This window comes from Lissotriton vulgaris, chromosome 2_1 (genome assembly GCF_964263255.1).
Source record: "Lissotriton vulgaris chromosome 2_1, aLisVul1.2, whole genome shotgun sequence".
NCBI classification, from domain to species: Eukaryota; Metazoa; Chordata; class Amphibia; order Caudata; family Salamandridae; genus Lissotriton; species Lissotriton vulgaris.
Window position 1 is genome coordinate 763,726,005 of NC_141687.1, and position 25,801 is coordinate 763,751,805.

The 25,801-nt window shown below is 48.7% G+C and overlaps 1 protein-coding gene across 1 annotated transcript in view; it reads right to left on the bottom strand.

Annotated features, from left to right (window-relative positions):
* Positions 1-25,801, bottom strand: part of FASTKD1 (FAST kinase domains 1) — a 272,895-nt gene that overhangs the window by 157,590 nt on the left and 89,504 nt on the right. The window contains exon 6 of the mRNA XM_086956076.1: positions 5,043-5,153. Within this exon, the coding sequence (XP_086812202.1) occupies positions 5,043-5,153 (111 nt within the window). The remainder of the gene's footprint in view (positions 1-5,042; positions 5,154-25,801) is intronic.

Sequence of the window (25,801 nt, forward strand, 5' to 3'; positions counted from 1 at the left end):
GTTTTTAGTGATCTTGTGCATGTGGTGCCCCTCAATGGCGGTGGTGTAAGCGCGATGGCCGGGATCATAAAACACAACCCGGATCTATCTGCCCGTCTCCGGGCAGTACGCGCATCGGCCATTCCCCTCAGGCCATGAGTTAAGGGTGCCGTAGCATGTTGGTACAAAAGGGGGGGAACTTGATTTGTTGGCTGGAATACGGTGTCTGAAGTCACTTGCGCAACATGTACAATGTCTTTGACAATGAAAATAAAAAGCCTGGTCGGAAAACAGGACCAGCATATGTGTAAATACGTGAACCATAACAAGGGGGTATGTGAAGAGGAGGACAATGAATGGGTAGACGGACCTACGTGCATGAGAAAGAGGAAGGAAGCGTTGCAGCTTTAGTGAAGGTCCGGTGGCTGGGAATTGGGATAGAGCATGGTAGTAACTTGTTCGCGCAGGGGGGGGATATAGCAGGGGTTCATTGATAATGTCTTCAGAGTGCGGCCAGCGCAGTGGTCACGTTCAGGATGCATGGCGAGAACCTGACTTGTGGAAGAGGAGATAGGGCAAAGTGGGCTTCACCGTAGGCAGCGGGCCAAGCGTCGTAGACAACCCGGAGTGAGGAGGGTTCGCAGGCGCGGCGCGGTGTATTTGCTTGTGGTGTGGCGGAGATGCAGGGGCGCAGGTCCCGGCCTGAGTTTCCCCACTAAGAGGGGGGGAGGGAAGGAGGAGGCAGTGGGCGCAGGCGCACTCCGCAGTGTCTTGTGTGTATGTGTGGGGTTCGGACGCAGACCCCTTCAAGTGATTCCCTGTTCCAGACATTTCTGCTGAAAGGACTGAAGGATGTCATCCCAGAGCTGTGCAATGGGGAATTTTCCAAGTCCCGCTGTTTCATCCCGTTGTAGGACTGCGCTTTCCGCTCGTGCCCAGTTGGTGAGGGACATGTACCAATGCCGAATATGTGGGGGTGCATTGGCCTTCCACCGCTTGGTAAGCAGGCGTTTGGCAGTGATTAGCCCTAGGTCCCAGAACCGGATCGGTACTTTGTTCAGCTTTGTGCGCTTATAAAGTCCTTGGATGCAGGCCTCCCATGTTTTCAGCACGTTTTCGTCGGTGCAGAGCGTGAGCAGTGCCGTTACCTCATTCCAATATTGCTGGATGTTGGGACACAGCCAAAGCATATGTAAGAGGTCCGCACCCACCAGGGAGCAGCGTTGGCAGGCAGTGTCAGTGACTGAAAAATATCTGTTTATCTTATCGGGCGTAAGGTAGGCTCAGTGTAATATATAGAATTGTATGATCTTGAAGCGGGGGTTGCGTGGGACGTTAACCGGCCCAACTAGCACCATCGCCCATTCCTTGTCAGCCCAGTCTCTCCCTCTGTCGCCGCCCACTTCTCCCTCAACTGCGAGGTGGAAGGTTGCGTATGAATCAGGAGGGCCTGCACTAGCCAATGCACTATGTGGGAACCATTGCCCATGACATGGAGGTACTGTATAAAGTGGTGTGTTGGTAACTCCTCAGACATGTCGCCCCAGGCGGAAGTCAGCGTGCGTATGAGGGACGCGTGCAACAGGAATTGTCCAGCTGGGAGGATCAACCCCTCTGCGAGGTCCGCAAAAGAAAGAAGGGCACCGTCAGCGTAGAGGTCCCCCAGCGTTTCCACGCTCGCATGGGACCAGCTCTCCAGCATAGCGTTTGTCATCACTCCAGTTGCCCTGGGAGTACCCAGCATGGGGAGTATCGGGGCATACGGTACCGTCGCTCGGGTGAGCCGCAGGTCCCCCTCCACTGTCAGGTACAGCGGAGGGGGACGGGGAGCTTGGGTCAGTGGATGAAACAGAGTGCACACCTGTATCTGAGACCAGGTGGTGACGTCCGTGGCGGTGTCACCCAGGTTTTTACCACACAGCCATCCCGACACCCACTGCATCTGCGCCGCTAGATAATACAGCTCCAAGTTAGGGACTGCCACGCTCCCTGAGTCAGTGGGCATATACAACTTAGTCAACACCACACGGGGTCGGCCTGCGTTCCAGATTAGGCCCCGGAGCAGGGCTTCGAGGTCCCGAAATACCTTGTTGGGGACATAGGACGGGATGTTGGCAAAGTAATACAGCAGTCTCGGTAGGACTATCATTTTGGCCAGCGCTACACGGCTGGGCACGTTCAGGGGCAGAGTCCTCCAAAATCCAATTTGTGCTCGAATGGAGGCAAGCGCTCGCATCAGGTTCCCCTCCAGGATATCCGCAGGGTTACGGTAAAAAGGGATTCCCAAGTACCGGAATGTCGTGGGGTACCACTGCAGCCTCTCACCACCGAGATAAACGTAGCTCTCGGCGCGTCCGGGTTAAAGGAATAGGCCCCCGACTTAGACCAGTTGACCCTCAAGCCCGACATCTCCTCGAAAGTGCGGAAAATGTCAGTGAGAGATCTCTGGACATTAGTCAAATCACTGACAGAGGAAGAGATCATCCGCGTATAGCGAGATCACGTGGAGTCCATCCGCCATCGGGATTCCCCACTCCTCACCCTGGGTCCGGAAGATCGTGGCTGGGGGCTCCATGGCCAAGGAAAACAGCAGGGGTGACAGGGGGCAGCCCTCCCTGGTGCCCCCTCCGTACACGGATAGCGTCAGAAAGCAATGTGCCAGTGCGGACCCGGACTGTGGTACAATAAGTCAACCATGGTCTCATAGCCACCCATGGGTGGAGGGATAGTCATGAAGGGGATGGAGTAGCTCCTCCGGAGAATCTGCAAAGCACATTAGTCTGATGTTATAGACCTCCAGTGGGTCAGCAGATGGCTTATCTTGCTCCCACTGGGCGCTCATGATGATAAGAGAGCAAACTATAAGGGCTTGGAGGCTGCAGCCGCCAGCGGGATGGTGGACTGGCCTGACCTCTGGCAGTCCGGCTCATGAGGTCTGTGGGTAACGCGTCAGAGGCTGGGATGCAATAGATGCAGTTTGAAGCCCCTCCATGACTATGAAAGGAGCAAAGGCAGATTAGGGGTGGCAAGGGGCCACCACCTCGGCTACCCTTCTCACCACCATTGTAAAGGATGGTCGCTCCTCCGTAGCCATGGTAGGAGGTGGGAGAATGCAAGAATCTAGAGAAGTGTCAAGTCCACTTGCCTCTGCCAAGTCCTCACACCAGTCTGTGTTTGGTTCGAACGACTGGTATGCCTCAGGGTCAGGGTCCAGTGACCCCTCCCAATCCTCCCAGAGTCCTAGCCCATAGGACTCAGGAAGGCATGGGTCCAGGTATTGCCGAACAACGTCGGCTTTGTCTCAGAGTCTGGATCAGAATGGGGACTACTGCGCCGGTGTTTGGAACGGTGGCATCGGGACGAGGGAAGGTCGAAGGAGTACAACCGGCGCAGGTGTGGATCAATCTGTGGACTGGTGCCAGGCCATAGCCACTGGCGTGGAACCAGTAGGGCCCCTTCCTGAACCCATTGGGCCTGAGGCGTGCCAGTGCACAGCCTCATAAAACTCTTGTAGTTGAGCAGGGGTGAGGAAGGGCTAGGTCACTAGGACTCCCGGAAACACTTTGAAGTGTGGAGCCGCACCAGGCCCTGGCTCAACCGAATGGCAAGGACTCGAATGTTGACACTCCCTCATCTCGTCGGCCAATGAACGAGGCGAAGTCGAAGGCCAGCTACTTGGAGTGTGACAAGGAATGTGGAGTCCGAGATCCAATCTCAGAGACTTTCTGCTGGAGCAGGATCAAGATTATTGCAGCGCTGCTTGTCAGGCAGCATGGAGATTGAGGGATCACTCCATCAAGGCCTTGAGGTGCATGCTGCAGCAATCGGCGCAGGTCTTTGGTGCTTGAAATGCAACCACAATGCAGAGGCAAACAAGGTATGGGTCTCTCACAGGCATCTGTCGAGGACCGGAGCCACAGAGCTCAAAGCTGGCCTTCCTAGTGGACATCCCTGTTACACCATGCGAAGAACTCTCAAAAAAGCTTCAACTGGAGTGGAAAAAAAAAACCGAACTACTGTCAGAGCGCTGGGGTGGCGTCAATATAGGCACCTCGGGCTTCCCATCCGGTGAAGACGCCGACAAAGCGAAGCCGATGGATGCCAACTACTAGCGCGGAAGAGGTACTATTCACGAAACATTTATAGATCCAGTCTGATGCATGGGGATAATTCTAAGGTAAGCAAATCTGCGGCTAGAAGTCTCTATCAGATGACAGTCATGTTTTTATGGCGCTCGGCTTAACCTCAAACCTCCTTAGTACTAAAGATAACTCTTACACAGGCGAGAAACATGCAAGATACATCCTATTTCTACTCAAAGTACTGGTTTTTAGTTACTTAGAGTGGACAGAAATAGCACGCTTTGATATGGTCCAATGTTGAAGATTCTTACTCTTTGTATTTTACTATCACACAGCTGTAATTTTAACCAATGACAACTTTATTAAGTCATAAGCTACTTATTGAAATGCATTTTAAATTAATAACAGTATGACCATTGATAGAACCTGTAAGATGATGTCTGATTATCCTGACTAATCATCTAAATCTCTGTAAAAAACGGGATACTGATCATTAGTTTAACTCTACCTAACACTCTCGCACTTTGATAGAGTTGACTGTCTAAGTAAAGGATCTTGAATTTTAGATTTGATTTATGGCGCTGGGCAGAAAGCAGTACAATGAATAAAGCGCTGATAGTCGCAAACAGATTAACAATAAAAATCTTACAAATATTTAGAGTTCAGTGACCTTATACGGGCAGTATGTCTGCAACCCTGTGCATCATTCATATGGACACTAACTCATTGCTGACTTGAATTTACAGCTGAAGACCTAGCAAAGAAAACTAGGTTTTGCCACATTTTCATGTACGCTTTTTGTATTAAATGTCTTTTCTGTATTTTTACTGATCGTGATTGTATACTGTATTTTAAGCCCAGTTCTTTGTCCAACATACAGTGGCTCGGAAAAAATGCTTTGATAAGATGATCCGATGTCTACCATAGATAGTAACATAAAAAATAAAAAAAAACAGTAAACATATACATTAAAAAACTTACTTTTGAATTAGTTGAAGATTTCTACATTCCATATCTTCCATTGTAGTAACAACAGCAAGAGCTTGATAAGGGTTGAGTTCATCCGCAATCAACAGGACTCCTGACTCAAGTCTAGAAATAACACAAGAGAAAACGTGTCAATATTAATGCATCATTGAAAAAAAAATGTATGACCACTTCAGTCCATTCCCAAACGTTTTCCTTTCTGTGTTTATATGGATCAACCATCACACAAGTTCATTGCACATTTTACTTTAGTTCCTATTCAACAATAGTACCTTTCTATTTTATACTAAAAAAAAATGGAATACCTATTTTACCGCAACAAAAAGCGACCCACAAGTACATTTATCAAACACAAATCGACCCAGGCCCTCATGCAGACAGACTCTTGTAAACAATAAGTAACGAATAGGAGCCCTTTCCTCTCAGACTTCACTTTCTTTGAGCATAAAGAGGTAAAGGCATACTTCCTTGAATGGAAGGTATCAACGGAGGGAGGTAGAGTGTTGAGATAGGATTCTCACTCCACGGGCACTGATAATTTAACAAGAAGAATCCTACTCAGAGTGTACACCTCAGGGGTGGGGGACACTCAGTGTTTTGTTAAATACCCCTCACACACCAACAGGCCCCTTGGTGTCATGCTTCATCATCGGGGTCTTCGCATCCCGCTAAAGGGATGCGGCGTGCTACGACCAGCGACTACGCGGGAGCACTGAAGTCGTTGACTATGTGTGGTGTGTGTTGTGTGCATGTGCTGGGGTATTGGGGAGAATGTGAGTGAAGGGTGTGGTGAGGGTTAAAAAGACACCTGGCCAGTAGGTTTATAAGAAAAAACTTTATTCGAAACCTCTGGCTGGTGCTATTAAAAAAGGTGCAAGGCGAGGTTAGTAGTCTTGATTATGGAGTCTACCTCTGGTGTGCGTCAACATGTTTCGGAACTCAGTGTTCCTTCTTCAGGACGGGTGCACAACTTCCCAACCCTACTCACGTGTTTTTAATGAAAAATGTTTTTTTCTTTACTTTAGAAAAAAGTGAAAATATTTACAGTGAAAAATAAGGCTATGATGTGCCTACAGCGGTTTGACGGGATCATGCAGTTGCATGTCCTGAAAAGATAAGAAAAGATTATTGAGTTTGGTTACCACTCGGGAATGGCTCAAACAAGTGCAGTCACTTGGAGCCCCAAACGGTTAAATAAACCTGTAAAAGAAACACATACACAAAACACATAAAGGACACACTATCAGTTCATAATAGTTCTGAATTCATACTCATTTAGACTGTCATGTTATGCCTCACGAGCATGTCCAGAACGCCAGGGTAGGTAGGTGGACTCCTAATCTGTAAAAGGTTTAAAAAGAAGGATTCAGTCCTTTCCTCACTACCCTCAATATGTCCAGTGGGTTTTGTTCTAAAGGAAGTTTTTTACTCATACTCACAAAGTCCGCCAAAGTAGGCCTCTTTCCTCCCTGCAGTACTCCGCTGGTAATGCTTAGCGTACAGGGATGTGGTATATAAGGGGCCTATGGTGCTCATTGATTCGTTAATTGCCGGATGTGATTTAAAGACCATATATGGGACATCCGCCTCTGTGCCTATCATGATCGTTGACCTGTTGGCGGGATACCGTGTGTCACTCTGAGCATGTAAAATGAGTTAGTGACTCTCTTTCTAAATGCGCATGCGCGTAGTAGGTTGTTTGGATGGTTATTACTGCTCTGCGCATGAGTAGAAGATTAAGTATGATTGGGTACACTACTCCTTTGTTTACACAGATCTGGCACGGTTCATGATCTAAAGCTACTGTATATGAGACAAAATCTGTGAGTATTTTCTGAACCACTTGGACTTGATAAAGCGGTAGAGGAGGTATAGGCATGGCTACCTTTGTTATGCGGAAGTAAAAGGCACGTTTTGGTACTTTCCGTTGTTCTATCCAGACAATTGACCCCAGGGAATGTCATCATTTAGGCCGTCTAGGTGGGTACCCAAACGGAAAACCCAGCGCTGTTCTTTCTGAAGTAGGCCGGTTTCTGAAGGCAAGCGTTCAATTATGGTCCAGTGTAGATCATTGACACAGTGTTGTTTCTCTAAAAAGTGAGATGCCATTTTTGTGGTTGTTTTTTTGCATCGTATGTTACTCTTGTGTTCTCCAATCCTTACTTTCACTGGTCGGGACGTCATGCCTATGTACTCTAGGCCACATGGGCAAGTGATCATATAGACTACATTTTTTGTGTTGCAGTTTGAGAATTGTCTCTGCTCCCATGATGTGCCATTTCTGAAATGTATTTCTTTGCTTTTGCGTGTCCGGTGGCAACTGCTACAGTCTCCGCAGGGAAAATGTCCTTGTACCCCTATGGTGGTTTGTCTGCCCGTGAGGTTTTGGCAAGGTCTTGTCTGGACCAAAATGTCCTTGATATTCCTACCTCTACGATGTGCAAACATCGGTTTTTCAAAGTTCAGCTGGCCACAGTTCAGTATCCTCCAATGTTTATTGATCACTTTCGATACAACATACACAACCCTGTCCAATGAAGTAACACATATTGGTCTTTTTTCTACTTCCTTGGATTTTTGGTTGTCTTCAAGGAGTGCATCCCTGTGATTGTTCTTTGCCCTCTTCAATGCCCTGTTTATCGTTTTAACTGGGTACTGCCTCTGTATCAATTTCTTTTTGAGGTCTTTTGCTTGGTTGTTGAACTGATTCAGTTCGGTACAGTTTCGTCTAAGGCGTAAGAACTGCCCATAGGGCAGGTTCTCCCTTAGGTGCCTGGGGTGGAAGCTGTCGTACCTTAGTAAGCAATTCCTTGAGGTGGGTTTGAAGTGAGTTTTGCTCTTCAATCTACCTTCCTCGCTGTATATGCTTAAATCCAGGAATATCATATTTGTGTTTGATATTGTGCTCGTGAATTTTAGAAATCTATTCTGATTGTTCAACCATGTTACAAAGTTTTGGGCACTCTCCATATCTCCATCCCAGATAATAAAAATATCGTCAATGTACCTTTTCCAGGTGTTAATCTGGGAGTGATATGGGTTGTCGGTGTTGAGGATTTTGGTGTGTTCTAGATGGTACACATACAAGCCTGCCAGACTCGGCGCAAAAGTGCTGCCCATGCTTGTCCCATGGGTCTGTAGGTATAGTGCCTGGTCGTATTGGAAAAAGTTCTCTTGTAAGGCTATGGAGATGCATTCCATGACCAGATTACGCGGGGTCTGGTATTTCCATCTGTCGCTGAAGAGGACTTCTTCTATGATTTGTAATGTCTCATCGTGCGGGAGACTCGTGTATAAGCTCTCTACATCGAGGCTTAGTAGGAACTGCCTGGCCGGGTCGAATTGTTTGTCTTCTAGTAGTTGCAATACGGCCTTGGTGTCCTTTAGGTAGGTGCTGGTGGATTGAACCAGAGGGCGCAAGAAGGCGTCAGCAAACTTGGACAGTGGTTCCAGGATAGACCCTATCCCAGATACAATAGGTCTCCCCGGTGGGTTGCTGATGTTCTTGTGGATTTTGGGGATGCAATAAAAGTACGGTATCTTCGGTGACGGTTGCTGTAGGAAGTCTGCCTCTTTTTTACTTAACCAGTTGTGAGCTAGACCTTCCTCTACCATTCCTCCGATCTTTACGCGTAATCTTTCCGTTGGATCATCTTGTAGGATTTTGTAATTTCGCTCGTCTGATAATAGACGTTGGCACTCCATGTCGTAGGCCTCAAGGGTTTGTAGGACGATGGCTCCCCCTTTGTCCGCTGGTTTTATGATCAGTTCCTTATTGTTTGTCAGTTCCCTCAGGGCTCGATGTTCTTCACCGCTGGTGTTGTGAAAAGTGCTCCGTCCACTGGGGTTCATCTGGTTAACCTCCGTAATGACTGCTTTTTCAAATGTTAAAATTTCCACCGGTATCGCAGAGTCTGGTGGGCTGAAAGTTGATTTTAACCTCAAGCCGGTATCTGTATTGTCCTCCGGTGGTGGTTTATCCTTGAAAAAGGCTTGGAGCTTTAATTTCCGAAAGAACTCCTGCAGTTCCATGTTTAGTTTAAATATGTCCGGTTTGTGGGTAGGTACAAACCCCAAACCCTTGTTTAACACATTCTCCTGTGTTGTTGTTAGACTCAACGGTGTTAAGTTGACTATTAGGTTCCTCTCTTGCTTGTCGATGGCTGGTTGGGGAGGGACCCGGTCATGCTCCTGGTTATTCGTGTGTTGGGCTGTTCCTGGTCTTGCCATGCCACGTTGTTGCCTTTCCGGTTTCTTCCTCGTGTCATCTGGCGTGTGCCTAAAAAAGGCTGCTGTTGTCCTCCAAAAGGCTGTTGTTGGCCGTAGAAACCTTCATTATATTCTTGGTTCCACTGTGGGTAGTTCATTGCCACTGGGGTTGGTCCATATTGGAAGGGGTTGAATTGCGGGAGGCCCATATATTGTGGATATTGGTTTTGAGGTTGGTAACCTCTCCATCCCCTCTGTTTTGGGAATTGTTGTCTACGTTGTCTCCATCCACCTCGTCTTTGTCTCGATCCTTTGTTGCCACTCGAGTTTGATCCTGAAGAACTATTGTCTGAGACGTCGCTGTCTGCATCACTATTGGTGTTTCTGGAGACATAGTCCGCTTTGGTATATGGATATGCGGTTTCTGGAGTGAATTTTGCTACGTCTTTAGCCAGTTTGTTTGTTTTGCTTTGTTTCAAAGTGCACTCGAATTCTGTCATCTGCTGGTTTAATTCTTCCAGTCTCGTTTTCAGTTCCTCTGTGCTTATGTACGTGTTGAGTTGGACCTCAATCTTATTGATTTCGATTTTTAGTTCATGTGTTATCCTAGCGGCAGTTTTTACTATAAGTACCAACCAGTCTCTCGAGCAGTGCCAGGAAATCAGGGACCATTCCTTTTTAAATACCATGTCATTTTGGAAAATGAAGGGTTCGTTTTTCACAATTAGTCCTGGTGGAGCCATTTTGTTGCGAAGGTACTCGGTCATGAATAGGCCGTGGAGGGCCGCTTTTATTTGGCTGCGTCTTAAGTTCAGTAGTTCATTCCAATCGTTAGTGTTTGGACCAGTTTCTTGGTTACTCAAACCTTCGAAGAGGTTGGAGTCTGATAGCATTTTGTCAATTTCATCCTCAGGAAAGGTAAGGCCATGTTCGTCCTCCATTTTAAAAAAGGAGTTGGACCGCTGGCTTCTCTTGAATAAGGTGTGTGTCTTTATGTGTGTGTTCTGTGTAGTGGGAGAAAAAAGGACTCCCGCAGCTCTGCGCTGCCTAGAACAGAAGGTATCAACGGAGGGAGGTAGAGTGTTGAGATAGGATTCTCACTCCACGGGCACTGATAATTTAACATGAAGAATCCTACTCAGAGTGTACACCTCAGGGGTGGGGGACACTCAGTGTTTTGTTAAATACCCCTCACACACCAACAGGCCCCTTGGTGTCATGCTTCATCATCGGGGTCTTCGCATCCCGCTAAAGGGATGCGAAGACAACCTTGAAGACAACCAAAAATCCAAGGAAGTAGAAAAAAGACCAATATGTGTTACAACATACACAACCCTGTCCAATGAAGTATCGTAAGTGATCAATAAACATTGGAGGATACTGAACTGTGGCCAGCTGAACTTTGAAAAACCGATGTTTGCACATCGTAGAGGTAGGAATATCAAGGACATTTTGGTCCACACAAGACCTTGCCAAAACCTCACGGGCAGACAAACCACCATAGGGGTACAAGGACATTTTCCCTGCGGAGACTGTAGCAGTTGCCACCGGACACGCAAAAGCAAAGAAATACATTTCAGAAATGGCACATCATGGGAGCAGAGACAATTCTCAAACTGCAACACAAAAAATGTAGTCTATATGATCACTTGCCCATGTGGCCTAGAGTACATAGGCATGACGTCCCGACCAGTGAAAGTAAGGATTGGAGAACACAAGAGTAACATACGATGCAAAAAAACAACCACAAAAATGGCATCTCACTTTTTAGAGAAACAACACTGTGTCAATGATCTACACTGGACCATAATTGAACGCTTGCCTTCAGAAACCGGCCTACTTCAGAAAGAACAGCGCTGGGTTTTCCGTTTGGGTACCCACCTAGACGGCCTAAATGATGACATTCCCTGGGGTCAATTGTCTGGATAGAACAACGGAAAGTACCAAAACGTGCCTTTTACTTCCGCATAACAAAGGTAGCCATGCCTATACCTCCTCTACCGCTTTATCAAGTCCAAGTGGTTCAGAAAATACTCACAGATTTTGTCTCATATACAGTAGCTTTAGATCATGAACCGTGCCAGATCTGTGTAAACAAAGGAGTAGTGTACCCAATCATACTTAATCTTCTACTCATGCGCAGAGCAGTAATAACCATCCAAACAACCTACTACGCGCATGCGCATTTAGAAAGAGAGTCACTAACTCATTTTACATGCTCAGAGTGACACACGGTATCCCGCCAACAGGTCAACGATCATGATAGGCACGGAGGCGGATGTCCCATATATGGTCTTTAAATCACATCCGGCAATTAACGAATCAATGAGCACCATAGGCCCCTTATATACCACATCCCTGTACGCTAAGCATTACCAGCGGAGTACTGCAGGGAGGAAAGAGGCCTACTTTGGCGGACTTTGTGAGTATGAGTAAAAAACTTCCTTTAGAACAAAACCCACTGGACATATTGAGGGTAGTGAGGAAAGGACTGAATCCTTCTTTTTAAACCTTTTACAGATTAGGAGTCCACCTACCTACCCTGGCGTTCTGGACATGCTCGTGAGGCATAACATGACAGTCTAAATGAGTATGAATTCAGAACTATTATGAACTGATAGTGTGTCCTTTATGTGTTTTGTGTATGTGTTTCTTTTACAGGTTTATTTAACCGTTTGGGGCTCCAAGTGACTGCACTTGTTTGAGCCATTCCCGAGTGGTAACCAAACTCAATAATCTTTTCTTTTCTTTTCAGGACATGCAACTGCATGATCCCGTCAACCCGCTGTAGGCACATCATAGCCTTATTTTTCACTGTAAATATTTTCACTTTTTTCTAAAGTAAAGAAAAAAACATTTTTCATTAAAAACACGTGAGTAGGGTTGGGAAGTTGTGCACCCGTCCTGAAGAAGGAACACTGAGTTCCGAAACATGTTGACGCACACCAGAGGTAGACTCCATAATCAAGACTACTAACCTCGCCTTGCACCTTTTTTAATAGCACCAGCCAGAGGTTTCGAATAAAGTTTTTTCTTATAAACCTACTGGCCAGGTGTCTTTTTAACCCTCACCACACCCTTCACTCACATTCTCCCCAATACCCCAGCACATGCACACAACACACACCACACATAGTCAACGACTTCAGTGCTCCCGCGTAGTCGCTGGTCGTAGCACGCCGCATCCCTTTAGCGGGATGCGAAGACCCCGATGATGAAGCATGACACCAAGGGGCCTGTTGGTGTGTGAGGGGTATTTAACAAAACACTGAGTGTCCCCCATCCCTGAGGTGTACACTCTGAGTAGGATTCTTCTTGTTAAATTATTACTTCCTTGAATGGCCAAAGCTCATGGAACCATATTTTAGAAACACGGCACATGTGATCATACCAAACATCTCTAAAACTTGCTGTGGAAGAACTTTAAATAAGTTCCTAAGCATATGGAGTCCCTCTAGACTGAATGCAGCGATCAAGAAGCTGCTGAAATGGAATCAAGCAACACTACAAATATTGGACATGGGGAACGCAACAGTTGCACACAGAGAACTTTGAGTGGTAAACGGTTTAAAGAAAAAGCAAATCACAACTCCAACTGTTGAGGTAAAATAAGTCGAGACTGTTACACAGTAACCGCTACTGACCAGTTCACCAATACTGCACTGAGGGTTCCAATAGCAGGCAGTGCTCATTTCTTGTATTGTTGCATTTTATTCTAGTTTTCGTACTTAAGACGTCACCTGTAAAAGTTTATAGCTTTAACCTGGTCTGAATTTGTTGTTTTTTACTTCCTATGATGCTTATATTGTTTTTGACTGCAACACTGATCATAATGTGTGCAGAAACCGAAAACGATAAATACAAGTTTTAAAAAGAAATTGTGACATCAAGGGATTAATAAATTTCTATTTACACCTCTTATGGACCTTTTTGTTTAGTATGAAGGTAAAGATCATGAAATATTTTCAGGAACACTCCAGTCGAATAAGGAGTTCCCCTTGCCATAGAGCCTTCATATCAGGTCCCACATTAGGCAAACTTTTGATTATAAGAATTGCAATCACAGAACAAGTATTGGCAAATCCAACTAGTCTCTGCTTTCGGACCTATTGGCTTAACCAATGCCGTTTGGCAATGCAACAAAGTATTGGCAAGTTCCTGTGCAACATTGCCAAAAGAAATCAAAAGGAAAAAAAAGAAAAAAAACTTTAAAAAACACAAAAAAAGAAGTGGGATGACTAGGCCACAGCGGCAGCATCATTCTGTGGAAACCTGCTTGCGTAATTACATATGCATGCCTACAAAATGGCGTGGGTTCCATTTTATTTTTTAATCAATACGTCATGGATCGGAAAACTAAAAAAATGTTTTCACAAAGTGCAAAAGCTTTTTTGAAGGCAAATGTGCTGCCTGGTCTTCTCCAAGAAAAACAAGTAAAAGAAAAAGAAAATAAAAAAGAGTGGGTTTGGGGAGCTATGAGGGACTGGTTGAGAGGAGCAATGAGAAAATGATTATGGGAGGTGAAAAGCAGCAATCGAAGGACAGCAAAATGGTGAGAAGAGGGGAGAAGCACACAAGTTAACAAGCATTTACAATGCAATGGTTTCGCCTTTGGAAAAGTTAGAGCTATTGGCATTGTAAATGACAAAATTTATATTTATGTGTTAGTTTTGAAAACAGATAAATAAATGGCATTGTCATTTACATTGCCATTAGCCTCTGCAGTCACTCTGCACTCCCTAGCACTCTGCAGTCACTCTGCACTCCCTTGCGCTCCCTAGCACTCTGCACTCCCTAGTCACTCTGCACTCCCTTGCGCTCCCTAGTCACTCCGCACTCCCTGGTCACTCCGCACTCCCTAGTCACTCCGCACTCCCTAGTCACTCCGCACTCCCTAGTCACTCCGCACTCCCTAGTCACTCTGCACTCCCTAGTCACTCTGCACTCCCTAGTCACTCTGCACTCCCTAGTCACTCTGCACTCCCTAGTCACTCTGCACTCCCTAGTCACTCTGCACTCCCTAGCACTCCCTAGTCACTCTTTAATCTGCACTCACTACTCTGCGGGTGACAGTGCTCGCCATGTCGGCCGGGTCAAAGGGGTGACAGTGCTTGCCTTGGTGGTATTCTTCATCAGAGAGTTCTTCCCGGCCGTTGCAGAACGAGGCGTGCTACAACCTATGAGATGCATGGGAGCACTGTTGGAAAAGGAATAGGGTATTGAGTGGGGGTAGGGTTAAACTTTAAAAATACCTGCCTGGTACACCTAACACTAATCTGGCTAGCAGCCAGTATGATTAAAAACAGGAAAAATTAGGAAGTCCCAGGGCTCTAGTAACCCCTACTTCCTCTTAGGGTCACCATATTTCTGCCACTTGTGTTTCCAAATGCTAAATCCACAGTTATTCCATAATTCTGACGTAACTGATGAATTTAACATACATACGTCAAGCACACCTAAACACCTCTTCCAGGCAGCCCCTTCATCAGACACGCACACACCACCACCAGAGAGCCTGGAGCAGCAGCAACGCGACACCCTCCTCCTCCCTGCTCCTAGGAGCGAATCAGACCCTGAATCCAGCCCTTTCCCCTGCAGGCCAACTTCTGAAAAGGAGGAGGAGGAAGGGGGACCTCTGAAGAATAGACCAAACCAAGCAATGCAATCGGCCGTGAAAAAAAGGAGGTCACCCTTAGCCCGAGCTTTTCCCAGGGCAGTGTTTTTCTCTCGCTCTCCTATACTGTGTCCCTTACTGTGTTTTGAGATCCAAGTCCACACAGAGACAACACACACTGCACACACCAAACCACCCCTGCCCGCAGCTCTACTACACACAGGATTTTCGCTATACCCGCTTATTAGTCTCTGTTAACCAATTCCTCCCATAAACCACTTCATGAAACACCAGCAGCGAGAAACCCCCCCAACCAGATGAACCATCTCCCGTTTGGACATAAAAAAGCCCTCCTCCCGCCGCGCTCGCTCTCCCAAAGCACGTGGGCTGCATTTATTTATTTAAATACACAATTACCAATCGGAAATCGGGATTAATTGCAAGGATCTTACAAGAGCTTGCCCAAAATACCTGCCTGGTACACCTAACACTAATCTGGCTAGCAGCCAGTATGATTAAAAACAGGAAAAATTAGGAAGTCCCAGGGCTCTAGTAACCCCTACTTTCTCTTAGGGTCACCATATTTCTGCCACTTGTGTTTCCAAATGCTCAATCCACACTTATTCCATAATTCTGACGTAACTGATGAATTTAACATACATACGTCAAGCACACCTAAACACCTCTTCCAGGCAGCCCCTTCATCAGACACGCACACACCACCACCAGAGAGCCTGGAGCAGCAGCAACGCGACACCCTCATCCTCCCTGCTCCTAGGAGCGAATCAGACCCTGAATCCAGCCCTTTCCCCTGCAGGCCAACTTCTGAAAAGGAGGAGGAGGAAGGGGGACCTCTGAAGAATAGACCAAACCAAGCAATGCAATCGGCCGTGAAAAAAAGGAGGTCACCCTTAGCCCGAGCTTTTCCCAGGGCAGTGTTTTTCTCTCGCTCTCCTATACTGTGTCCCTTACTGTGTTTTGAGATCCAAGTCCACACAGAGACAACACACACTGCACACACCAAACCACCCCTGCCCGCAGCTCTACTACACACGGGATTTTCGCTATACCCGCTTATTAGTCTCTGTTAACCAATTCCTCCCATAAACCACTTCATGAAACACCAGCAGCGAGAAACCCCCCCAACCAGATGAACCATCTCCCGTTTGGACATAAAAAAGCCCTCCTCCCGCTGCGCTCGCTCTCCCAAAGCACGTGGGCTGCATTTATTTATTTAAATACACAATTACCAATCGGAAATCGGGATTAATTGCAAGGATCTTACAAGAGCTTGCCCAAAATACCTGCCTGGTACACCTAACACTAATCTGGCTAGCAGCCAGTATGATTAAAAACAGGAAAAATTAGGAAGTCCCAGGGCTCTAGTAACCCCTACTTCCTCTTAGGGTCACCATATTTCTGCCACTTGTGTTTCCAAATGCTCAATCCACACTTATTCCATAATTCTGACGTAACTGATGAATTTAACATACATACGTCAAGCACACCTAAACACCTCTTCCAGGCAGCCCCTTCATCAGACACGCACACACCACCACCAGAGAGCCTGGAGCAGCAGCAACGTGACACCCTCCTCCTCCCTGCTCCTAGGAGCGAATCAGACCCTGAATCCAGCCCTTTCCCCTGCAGGCCAACTTCTGAAAAGGAGGAGGAGGAAGGGGGACCTCTGAAGAATAGACCAAACCAAGTAATGCAATCGGCCGTGAAAAAAAGGAGGTCACCCTTAGCCCGAGCTTTTCCCAGGGCAGTGTTTTTCTCTCGCTCTCCTATACTGTGTCCCTTACTGTGTTTTGAGATCCAAGTCCACACAGAGACAACACACACTGCACACACCAAACCACCCCTGCCCGCAGCTCTACTACACACGGGATTTTCGCTATACCCGCTTATTAGTCTCTGTTAACCAATTCCTCCCATAAACCACTTCATGAAACACCAGCAGCGAGAAACCCCCCCAACCAGATGAACCATCTCCCGTTTGGACATAAAAAAGCCCTCCTCCCGCCGCGCTCGCTCTCCCAAAGCACGTGGGCTGCATTTATTTATTTAAATACACAATTACCGATCGGAAATCGGGATTAATTGCAAGGATCTTACAAGAGCTTGCCCGGGACGCCCACTGCTGCCGCTGCACTCAGGCGGGCTCTGCTGCTCCTACCGCTTTCTCTGTGGGGGGTTTTTAGCGGCTCCACGCAGCTCCTCGCCGGTGCTTTGTTGTTCTTTTTGAGGCGAGGGGAGCCGCCGGTGAAGTTTTGTGCGCTCGAGGCTTCTCGCGCAGGGTCTGCTCACCAGCGGAGGAGGAGTTAGATCGCCATCTTCCTCTCACTTCCCTATCCTGATTCAGCAACCCCGCCCACCGTCAGGCACGGGCGCCGGCTCCTCTCTCTCTCTCTTCTTGCGCTGCAAGGCGGGGTGGCACGAAAATTGGCACAAGTGCGGCGTGGGCAGCCGCGGATTAAAAAAAAAATTTTTAAAAATGGCGGCAGCACCTACGAGGACACGGGGGGGGCGGGAGAGGAACGGACGGCGGGAGGGGGCGGGAGAGGACACAGGGGGCGTGAGGCACGAAAATTGGCACAAGTGCGGCGTGGGCAGCCGCGGATTAAAAAAAAATAAAAAAATGGCGGCAGCACCTACGAGGACACGGGGGGGGGGCGGGAGAGGAACGGACGGCGGGAGGGGGCGGGAGAGGACACAGGGGGCGTGAGGGGGCGGGAGAGAACACGAACGGCGGGAGGGAGGCGGGAAACGTGCCGGGGAAAAACACTCACGATGCCCAGGACAGCAGCAAGCACGGCCCGGCCGGAGGAGACTCGGGGGCGTTCCCGGCGTCGCGTGACGTCGGCAAAAGCCAAAGAATCTCGGGAACGCCCCCGTGTCTGGTCCGGCATTGATGGACAGGCCCCTCGTCCAATGGCTAGGCTCCATTTATGGAGCTAGCCAATGGGACGGGGGGCGTGTTCCATAGTGCTTACTGTACTCAATAGATTTCTCTGGAGGAGGAGCCTAACGGCTCCGCCCCCCAGCGAAACCTAAAAAGCAACAGAGAGGAGGGAGAGAATCTTTCAGTGGGAGAAGCACGGGGGAGCTTGCAACACAAAAGAGAAAGCAACATGAGGCATGGGGTTTAAGGCGTGGAAAAGTAGCACATATGGGCTGGAAAATGCATGCACACTCAAGAAGTGCTTACACAGCGTTCCATAAAGGTGAGCAGTGGAAGGACAGAAGCCAGTCAATCAATGGTTTGCCAGTTAATGGTAAAGAAGCTATGCTCCAGTGGAAGGAGAAACACGATGGAAAGCTACGCCAAAGAGGGCCACTGAATAAGCAAGCAAGCAAGCAAATGAAAGTAACAATAATGCCATGCCAACCAATAGTAAGAAGTGGGCGGTCTGTAAGCCCTGCAAGTTCTTCATAAGCCCAACAGATATTTTAGGCTCGACCTAAAATGGAGTAAGACGCCAGTTTCTACTTCGTTAAGCAATGCACTGTTTTTGGGCCATGTCTTAGTCCCGGTACACAATAAATAAACATTGGGAAAGCCAGAAGCTTGGATGTTTCTTTTGTGTGCGAATCGGATTTGCTCAAATTGTGCAAACACCAAACACCAAACACACTAGCTTTGACAATTTTTGTTTGCCCTGTAATACTCAGGAGTGAACATAAACAAATGTTTATGAAACTGGATACACTGGAAAATAAAGCAACCCTTATTTTCCTGTAGCATCTATTTCTCAGATACTTTTGGCAGCCCTCATACCCCTTTGTTCCTGGGTCGCTCGCTAGCCGATCTCAGATGTAAAATAGTTCCTCATGCATTCAGATATAATCAAAATGGCTCATTTAAACTGCCTGCGCTGGTTCTTTTGACTAAGCCAGTAGGTTGCATCTTTGGGGTCTATACTTCACCTAAATAAAAAAAAATAAAAAATGTTCAATGACACAGCTGCAATATTTTCTAGGGGTGTGCTTGTAGTGGCATGCATGCCTGCAAAAAATGCAGGTGACATTCTTTATTTTAATTTGACAATCCGAGATGGATCAGTATAGAAAAGAAAAAAAAGACATTAGGTAGCAGTTTGTTGCCTAAGCCAACCCCACCACCCCCATCCTAAAAAAAAAGAAAAATGATATATATATATATATATATATACACACACACACATACACACATACATACATATATACATAATTTTAAAAAAATTGTGGCTCTGGGGGTACGATGGAAGCAAGATGTAGTGTGCAGAGTGGAAATGCAGCACACAGGGAGAGCAACACAGGGCGCAGAGAAAGCAGAGAAAGATGCACGAGAGAAAACCCACAAGGAGCATAGGGGAGTCAGGGGTTTTGGAGAAGGGAGAAGCAAATGAGTGAGTTTGCGACATGAGTTTGCAACACTGTGCAAGGAGCAGGTGTTTGGCATGGTGGAGAATATTCCGAAGGAGAGAGCTGGAAAATACCTGCACTCATGTAGCACTTACGAAAACAGAAAAAAAAACGTTTCCTAAGAGTGAGCAGTGGAAGGACAGAAGCCAACCAATCAGAGAGAATGTAACAATTATTTATTTAAGGGAAGGGACAAACGCAAGACAGCTGAGGCTAGCAAAGCCATCGCATAAAAGGTAAGCAAATGAAAGCAGGGTCAGACTGGCCTTAGCATCAACCGTTTTGCCAGGAAGTTGGAAGGGTAGGGGCCAGTTTTGCAGAAGTGGGGGCTTTTTTTTGTTATTTGGGGCTGGGTTTGCAGCATTGCTGCAATATCTGCCCGTAGTAACAATAGAAGTAGTGCTTCACACTTTCACGACCATCTGCCCCTCTACCCCCCCCAAGGAGGGGAGGGTGGTCGGGGGCTCGTACTACGAAATTGCCAGGGTTGCTTTGGGTTCCCAGTCCAGCCCTTAATGAAAGTAACAAAGCCAGTGCTTAATTTGAGCAGGTGCTTTCAAGTGCTCAGCACCTGCACTTCTTTCACAGGGCCAGGGCTACAATTTCTGAACCTGCAGGTGGTGGTCTCAATATTAATTGTTCAATTCAAAATAAAAAGAATAACATACATTGCATGGTGACTGGCTGGTAAATGTTCATAGGCAGGCCGGCATATGCCTGTCCAGGCAGGCATGATTGTGTATCACCACGTTAGTGATGATGTCATCACGGTGATCACAAATCCAAGAAGTCATCAACAAACTATGGCTTGCATTCTATTCCCCTAGTCTGCTGCACCCTGCCACTGCCTGAGCTTACACCTCCCATTTGATAATTGTAGCTGGGGACTGGTTCATGACTGAGTTGAGGCAAGGAAGCTGCAAGAGCGCATTTGGAACTTGGGAGTGAGGGCTCTGGAGGAAGAATAAATGAAAGTAAGTGTGGACTTTCGACTTGTTGAGCAGCCAAAGTATCATATCCAGCAGCCCTGCATTGCTGCTATCCTCAATGTGCTCGATGCAGCTGTCTCCCAACACAACTCTTGTGCGCCATGGCGTCACCAGTAGAATCTGTGCGCTGCACCCCAGCATAGTAATTGCTGAGCGGGAGTGAGTCCAGTAGGCAACACAGCCATACTTACCAGCATTGGCAGCATTACTGCTGGGGACAATGCCTGTGCTGTAGCAGGCAGGATCACAGCAAGCTGAGCAGTGGATGCCGATGCCGTCGTCATCCCTGGACCTAATAATTATAGGCAGCACTAGCAGTGACATGACCTACTGTGCTCATGCAGCCTCCTTTTCCGCAATAAACCCAGTCATACCACACTGATTAATATATGCAAAAAAGTATTTTCATTTGGTGTACATTTTGTTTTAGAACGCGGTGTAGGTAAGATAGTAAAACACGTAATCTTCCGCTTCTTTAGGAATGACAACAGGAAAACGCAAAGTTCAAAATAGCAGGGACATGTACAGGCTGACGACAGAGGTCACAGGCAGCAGCAGTGTTAGAGAGGAGAGCCAGCAAGAGTACAGAGGAGAAGAAACAAGAGAGGAGAGAAATAAAACGGAGCAAAGTAGAAGAAAAGGAGGAGAGCAAATCAGATACAAAGAGAAAGCAGCCATGTTGTGAAGAAGACAGCATTAAGAAGAGAGACGATAGAATGAAAGAATGTGGAGGACAGGACAGAGTAAAAAAAGCAGACAAATGATACAATTGAGACACAGCTAATCACTGCTAGAGAGTGATAGTAAAGAGCCAAGATCGAGGGGAGAGAGAGCAGAGCATGGATAAAAGTGAAGACAAAAAAGGGCAGGGCTAAAATGAATAGAGGGCAAATCAGAAATACAGGGTGTGACAAAGGTGATCGAAAACAATTAGAGGTGAGAGGATAGACTCTTAGAGCAAAGACTTCGGGGATAGACAACAGGTCAAGGTTAGAAGATAGAGACTGAGGCAGTGAGAGTGTTGAAAGTGGGGCTCACCGGAGGAAGACGTGAGCAGTGGCCTCCTTTGCAAAATTTTCAGCACCTGCACTTATTTTCTTTACAAATTAAGCACTGAACAAAGCAAACAAAGGGCAGGTGATAGGGAAGCAGTAAAGCCATGTAAATTCTTGGTAAGCCCACAACATGTCTTTTGCAATCACACAGCTTGAGCTCACTGGTGGGCTCGGACGAAAAACTGAGGAGAAGCTATTCATGTGGGCTGATTCAAGCTGTGATTGTCAAGGTCTCAAGTCAGTGCCTGAAGATCCACAAGATGGCGACCGTGTGAGACGTGTCTCGCGGTCCCTCCGACATCGCCGTTTCTACAGCTTTGTTAGCGCACCCCATCCGAAGCTAAGAAGGGCGGGAGACGTGAGCGAGATCCCCCCGATCGCCTGGGGAACATCTGGCCGAAATTGTAGCCTCCAAGAGTGAGCTGAGCCAGAGCGGTCTGGAGGAGCTGCGGCCTGGGGTGCTGAGGGGCGGCGCTGTGATCTCCCTGCGGGCCGCGACGCGCCTGGCCCACATCGGCTGCTGCGACCTGAGGCGGACTGGGACGGTGGTCGATCCCCCAGCCAGGACAGTTGGATGCCGGGGCACCGCGAAAGGGGGGGCGGGGCGGGGGGGCGGCCACTCCTGTTTGCGCCGGACTGGGCGCCTGCCAATAGCCCGACCTACGGCTGTGAAGCGGGCCCCGGCCTAGGAACGGCCTTGAAACCTGGCTGGTGAGCAGGGGAGCCGTTGTGCGGAGGCAGACAGCAGGCCCTGAAACCATCTGAGTGGGAGCAGCCCGGAGGTTGCCAGAAGAGCAGGTCTGCATTGTTGGGCGGCGCGAGGACCTTCAAGCGCCATAACAGACACGGCCTGCGGGACCTTCAACGGACGCCGGTGAGTGCGCGGCACGTGGGGCAAACGGTTTTGCTGCCCTGCAGAACGCGCGCCCCCCTGGGACGAGATTGAAGGACCCCCCTGCGCTTGCTCTCAAGCTTGTGACTGGGTCTAGCACGACAGACGCCGACAGGGGGTAAGAGCGCTTGATTGGGCCGGCAGGGACATCGGTGGGGCCCCCGCCTGACCAAGCCTCGCCAGAAACTGTCAACAGTGTGCGGTCTCCACAGGGAGCTCCTACAGGTGAGGCACGCCATTATGGCACTGGTGAGAGATCCCGGAGGGTCCTGCGGGCCCCCAAACTCCCACGCACCACTACCTTGTGCCCGGCAGTGCATCTCCCTGGCCAAGTGCATGCCCGCTGGACGGGGGGGGGGGGCACCTGAATCTAACTTGAAGGGGAAAGACGACCTGCCCAGGAAGCCCTAGTGAGTGGAAGAAAGCACCACGAAGATCTCCTACGGCGAGTGCTAGGCTCAAGAAGGAACACTCTGTCAAGGACATGCTGCAGAAACAGGCTGCACAGGGTATTCTGGCCAAGGGATGAGGTGTCCTCGGGGTCGCTGGACGGAGCGGACATGACAAAGGCCTTTATGACGTCGCTTTTCTCAGCGCTTCGGAAGGACCTGCAGGACCTCAAAGACCAACTGGCAGCAGACCTCGGGGAGGTGCGGCGCGACAACTCAGAGATAGGGGACCGGGTGGCGACGCTGGAGGAACATGAAAATGGGCACGATGAAGAGATGGAGATGATGCAACAGGAGATTCTGAAGCTTAAGAAACACCACATCGAGCTCCAGGGACAGGCGGAGGACCTGGAGAATCACTCCCGTCGTAACATACGCATCCGGGAAGTGAAACGGAGCAGAGGAGGGTGATATCCAGGAATTTGTCCAGGCCCTCTTCCGTCAAGTACTAGGCCCGGAGCATACGACCGAGGTGCAGATTGACAGGGTCCACCGGATATCCTAGCATGTGTACACAACTTCCAGTTAAAAGAACGTATCTTCCAGAGGGCCCGTGACGCGCACCCCCTGGAGTTCCGAGGGCACTCCCCATTGCCTTTCTAAGACTTAGCTGCCATCACCCTATTCAAGCGGAGGGAATTCCGGCTGATCACCTTGCACCTGAGGGAAAAAGGGATCCCATATGCTTGGGGGGACCCCTTTTGCATCATCTTCAAGTATGATGGCAAACTGCGGCAGCTTAGATCGCTACAGGAGGCCACTGACATGCTGGGCCTTCCTCCTAAAGACTCAGCAAGCGGCGCCCTCGCTGGCAGAAACAGACCCGGAAGCTGGCAGGTTGTGGGCAAACCTTCCCGCCGCACAAACCGGACTCGGCAGAGATGGCAGAAGAAAGAGAAGAAGTCCTGGCCACGCTGACCCACAGCTCTGCCCAATCGTCTCCCACCTGATACTGTTGTCTAGATTACTTTTGGGGTTTCTACTGCGGCTGGACTGGAGGGCCGCCACTCCCAGACTCGACAGGAGCTGTTTGGGCACATGGTCCCCGATCTGTGTTACTCTGAAAAACTCTTGTCATTCCCGCGCTGTTGCAGCAGTTCACTTCTAAGTTCTTGGACGATGACTTTGCTTGTGGGCTTGCTCTCTTTTCTTTGGGGTTTCCTACTTCCTCCCTACCTCGGTTCCCACACTAGATCGTTGCGCACTGCTATCCATTCTTACCTAGAACACACAGAGGAGGATATTTGCCTACTGCAGGAGACTCACTTCCTCTCTAAGAACACTCCTTGCATGTGCTCGCGTACATTTCCCCGCCAACTCTGGTCCTCCAGTGCAGTGAAGAGGAGTGGGGCGGCCATTCTCCTGGGGGCAAAATTTTTAGGTAAAGTGCTCTCGACTTTTTACGAGTGCAAGGGCAGGGTCCTGGCACAACGAATACAATGGGCGTCTACGCTTTTTACTTTGATTAATATCTATGCACCCAACATGCACCAAGAGACATTTTTACTTAAACATATCGTAGAAGGCCTACAGACGCTGCAGTGGTTGTGGGGGGGGGGGTGACCTAAACCTGGTTATGGATAACGACTTTGCCCACTCCGGCCAGCATTGCACTCAGGTGGGTGCCTTCTCCTCAGACAGTAAACAATGGCTGGTTGACCATCGCCTCCACGACGTTTGGCATCAAACACCCGACTACGCAAGATTTCACACATTACTCTGCGGCGCATAAGAACTATGCTCGGCTGGACAGGTTTCTTGTTTCCCACGCACTCCTATCCGGGGATGGCGACGCCTCTATAGCCCCACTCTTCCTTTATGACCATGCTTCTATATCCATTCACATACAGCCGGAGGGGGTGTGTCTCCCTCCTACGTGCCGGCGACTGAGGGCGGGGCTCCTAAAATCATCTAACAGTGGACAGCATACTGTCGAAGATAACAGATTACCTCCACCCCAACGACACTTGGACACCTTCTTAGCGACAGTCTAGGAAGCTCTTAAATCGGTTATCCGTGGGGAATTCATAGACCTCTCTTCAGCCGAGAATAGAACACGTAAAGAAGCTGGTCAGAACCTAGAGCAGGAAGTGGTGGAATTGGAGGCGATCCATAAGCACACAGGGGCGCCAAGGGTTTGGAAGACCTTGGAAGGGAAGCGATTGCTTCTCAAATGTTTAGATCTCAGTAGAGCAGAATACGCTCTGCTTCGCCTCCGTCACAGGTTTTATCTGAGCAGCGATAAATGTGGGAAAATGCTAGCGCAGAGGCTATGTGCCAAGGCTGTGGCAGCGGCCATCTTGGTGGGAGGCCAGGACGCTAGCAGTCTAGTCGCCAGCATATAAGGAGCAAGCTAGGGCAGGCGCGAGTTCTTGCTGTTTTCTCTCCTGAGGCGGAAAGCCAGGAGATGTGCTGTGTGTTAAGCTGACAATTTGGTTGTGCCAATTGTTTTTAAAATCGTGTTTGAACTCACCTTTCATTTTGCCTAAAATCGCCTTGCACTTTGCACTAATTTGTCGGATTTGTAATCCTTTACCCCCCACTTGGTCGGTGCTCAGCCGAGTTAAATGTAAATGTAAATGTTTTGAACTTGTATAGTGCACAGCTACCCGCAGTGGGTTTCCCGGCGCTTGCTTAGGGAACCCGTCCTGGTATTCCCCTGTGAGATAACCCCGGCAGGGTATCCACAAGGTGAAAGCCAGGCATCCCGCCGCGAGGGGCCGTTGTGGAGATTAAGCAAGCTATTGCCCAGAGTCGCAGAGTGTGAACCCGTGAGTCGAGAAGGCACCGGAGCGAGAATTATCGAGTCCGTGGAATTTTTAGCCCAAGACCCACCAAGGCGGGGAATTGAACCCTGGTCCAGGGCCGATCTCAGCTTCCGGGTCTGCCGCCTCTAACCCCTGAGCCACACTTCTCCACAGTTAGGTGCTGAGACGCACGGACCCGGGCGGTGGAACATTGCAGCGGCCATCTTGGTGGGAGGCCAGGACGCTAGCAGTCTAGTCGCCAGCATATAAGGGGATGGACATTCCTCCGCGCAGCGGACGCGCCGTTTCCGCGCCCGAGTCCAGCCCGTCTGCGCCCGTCAGCGCCGAGGAAGCACAAGGGGCCAGGGAGGCCGGTGCCACACATACTCAG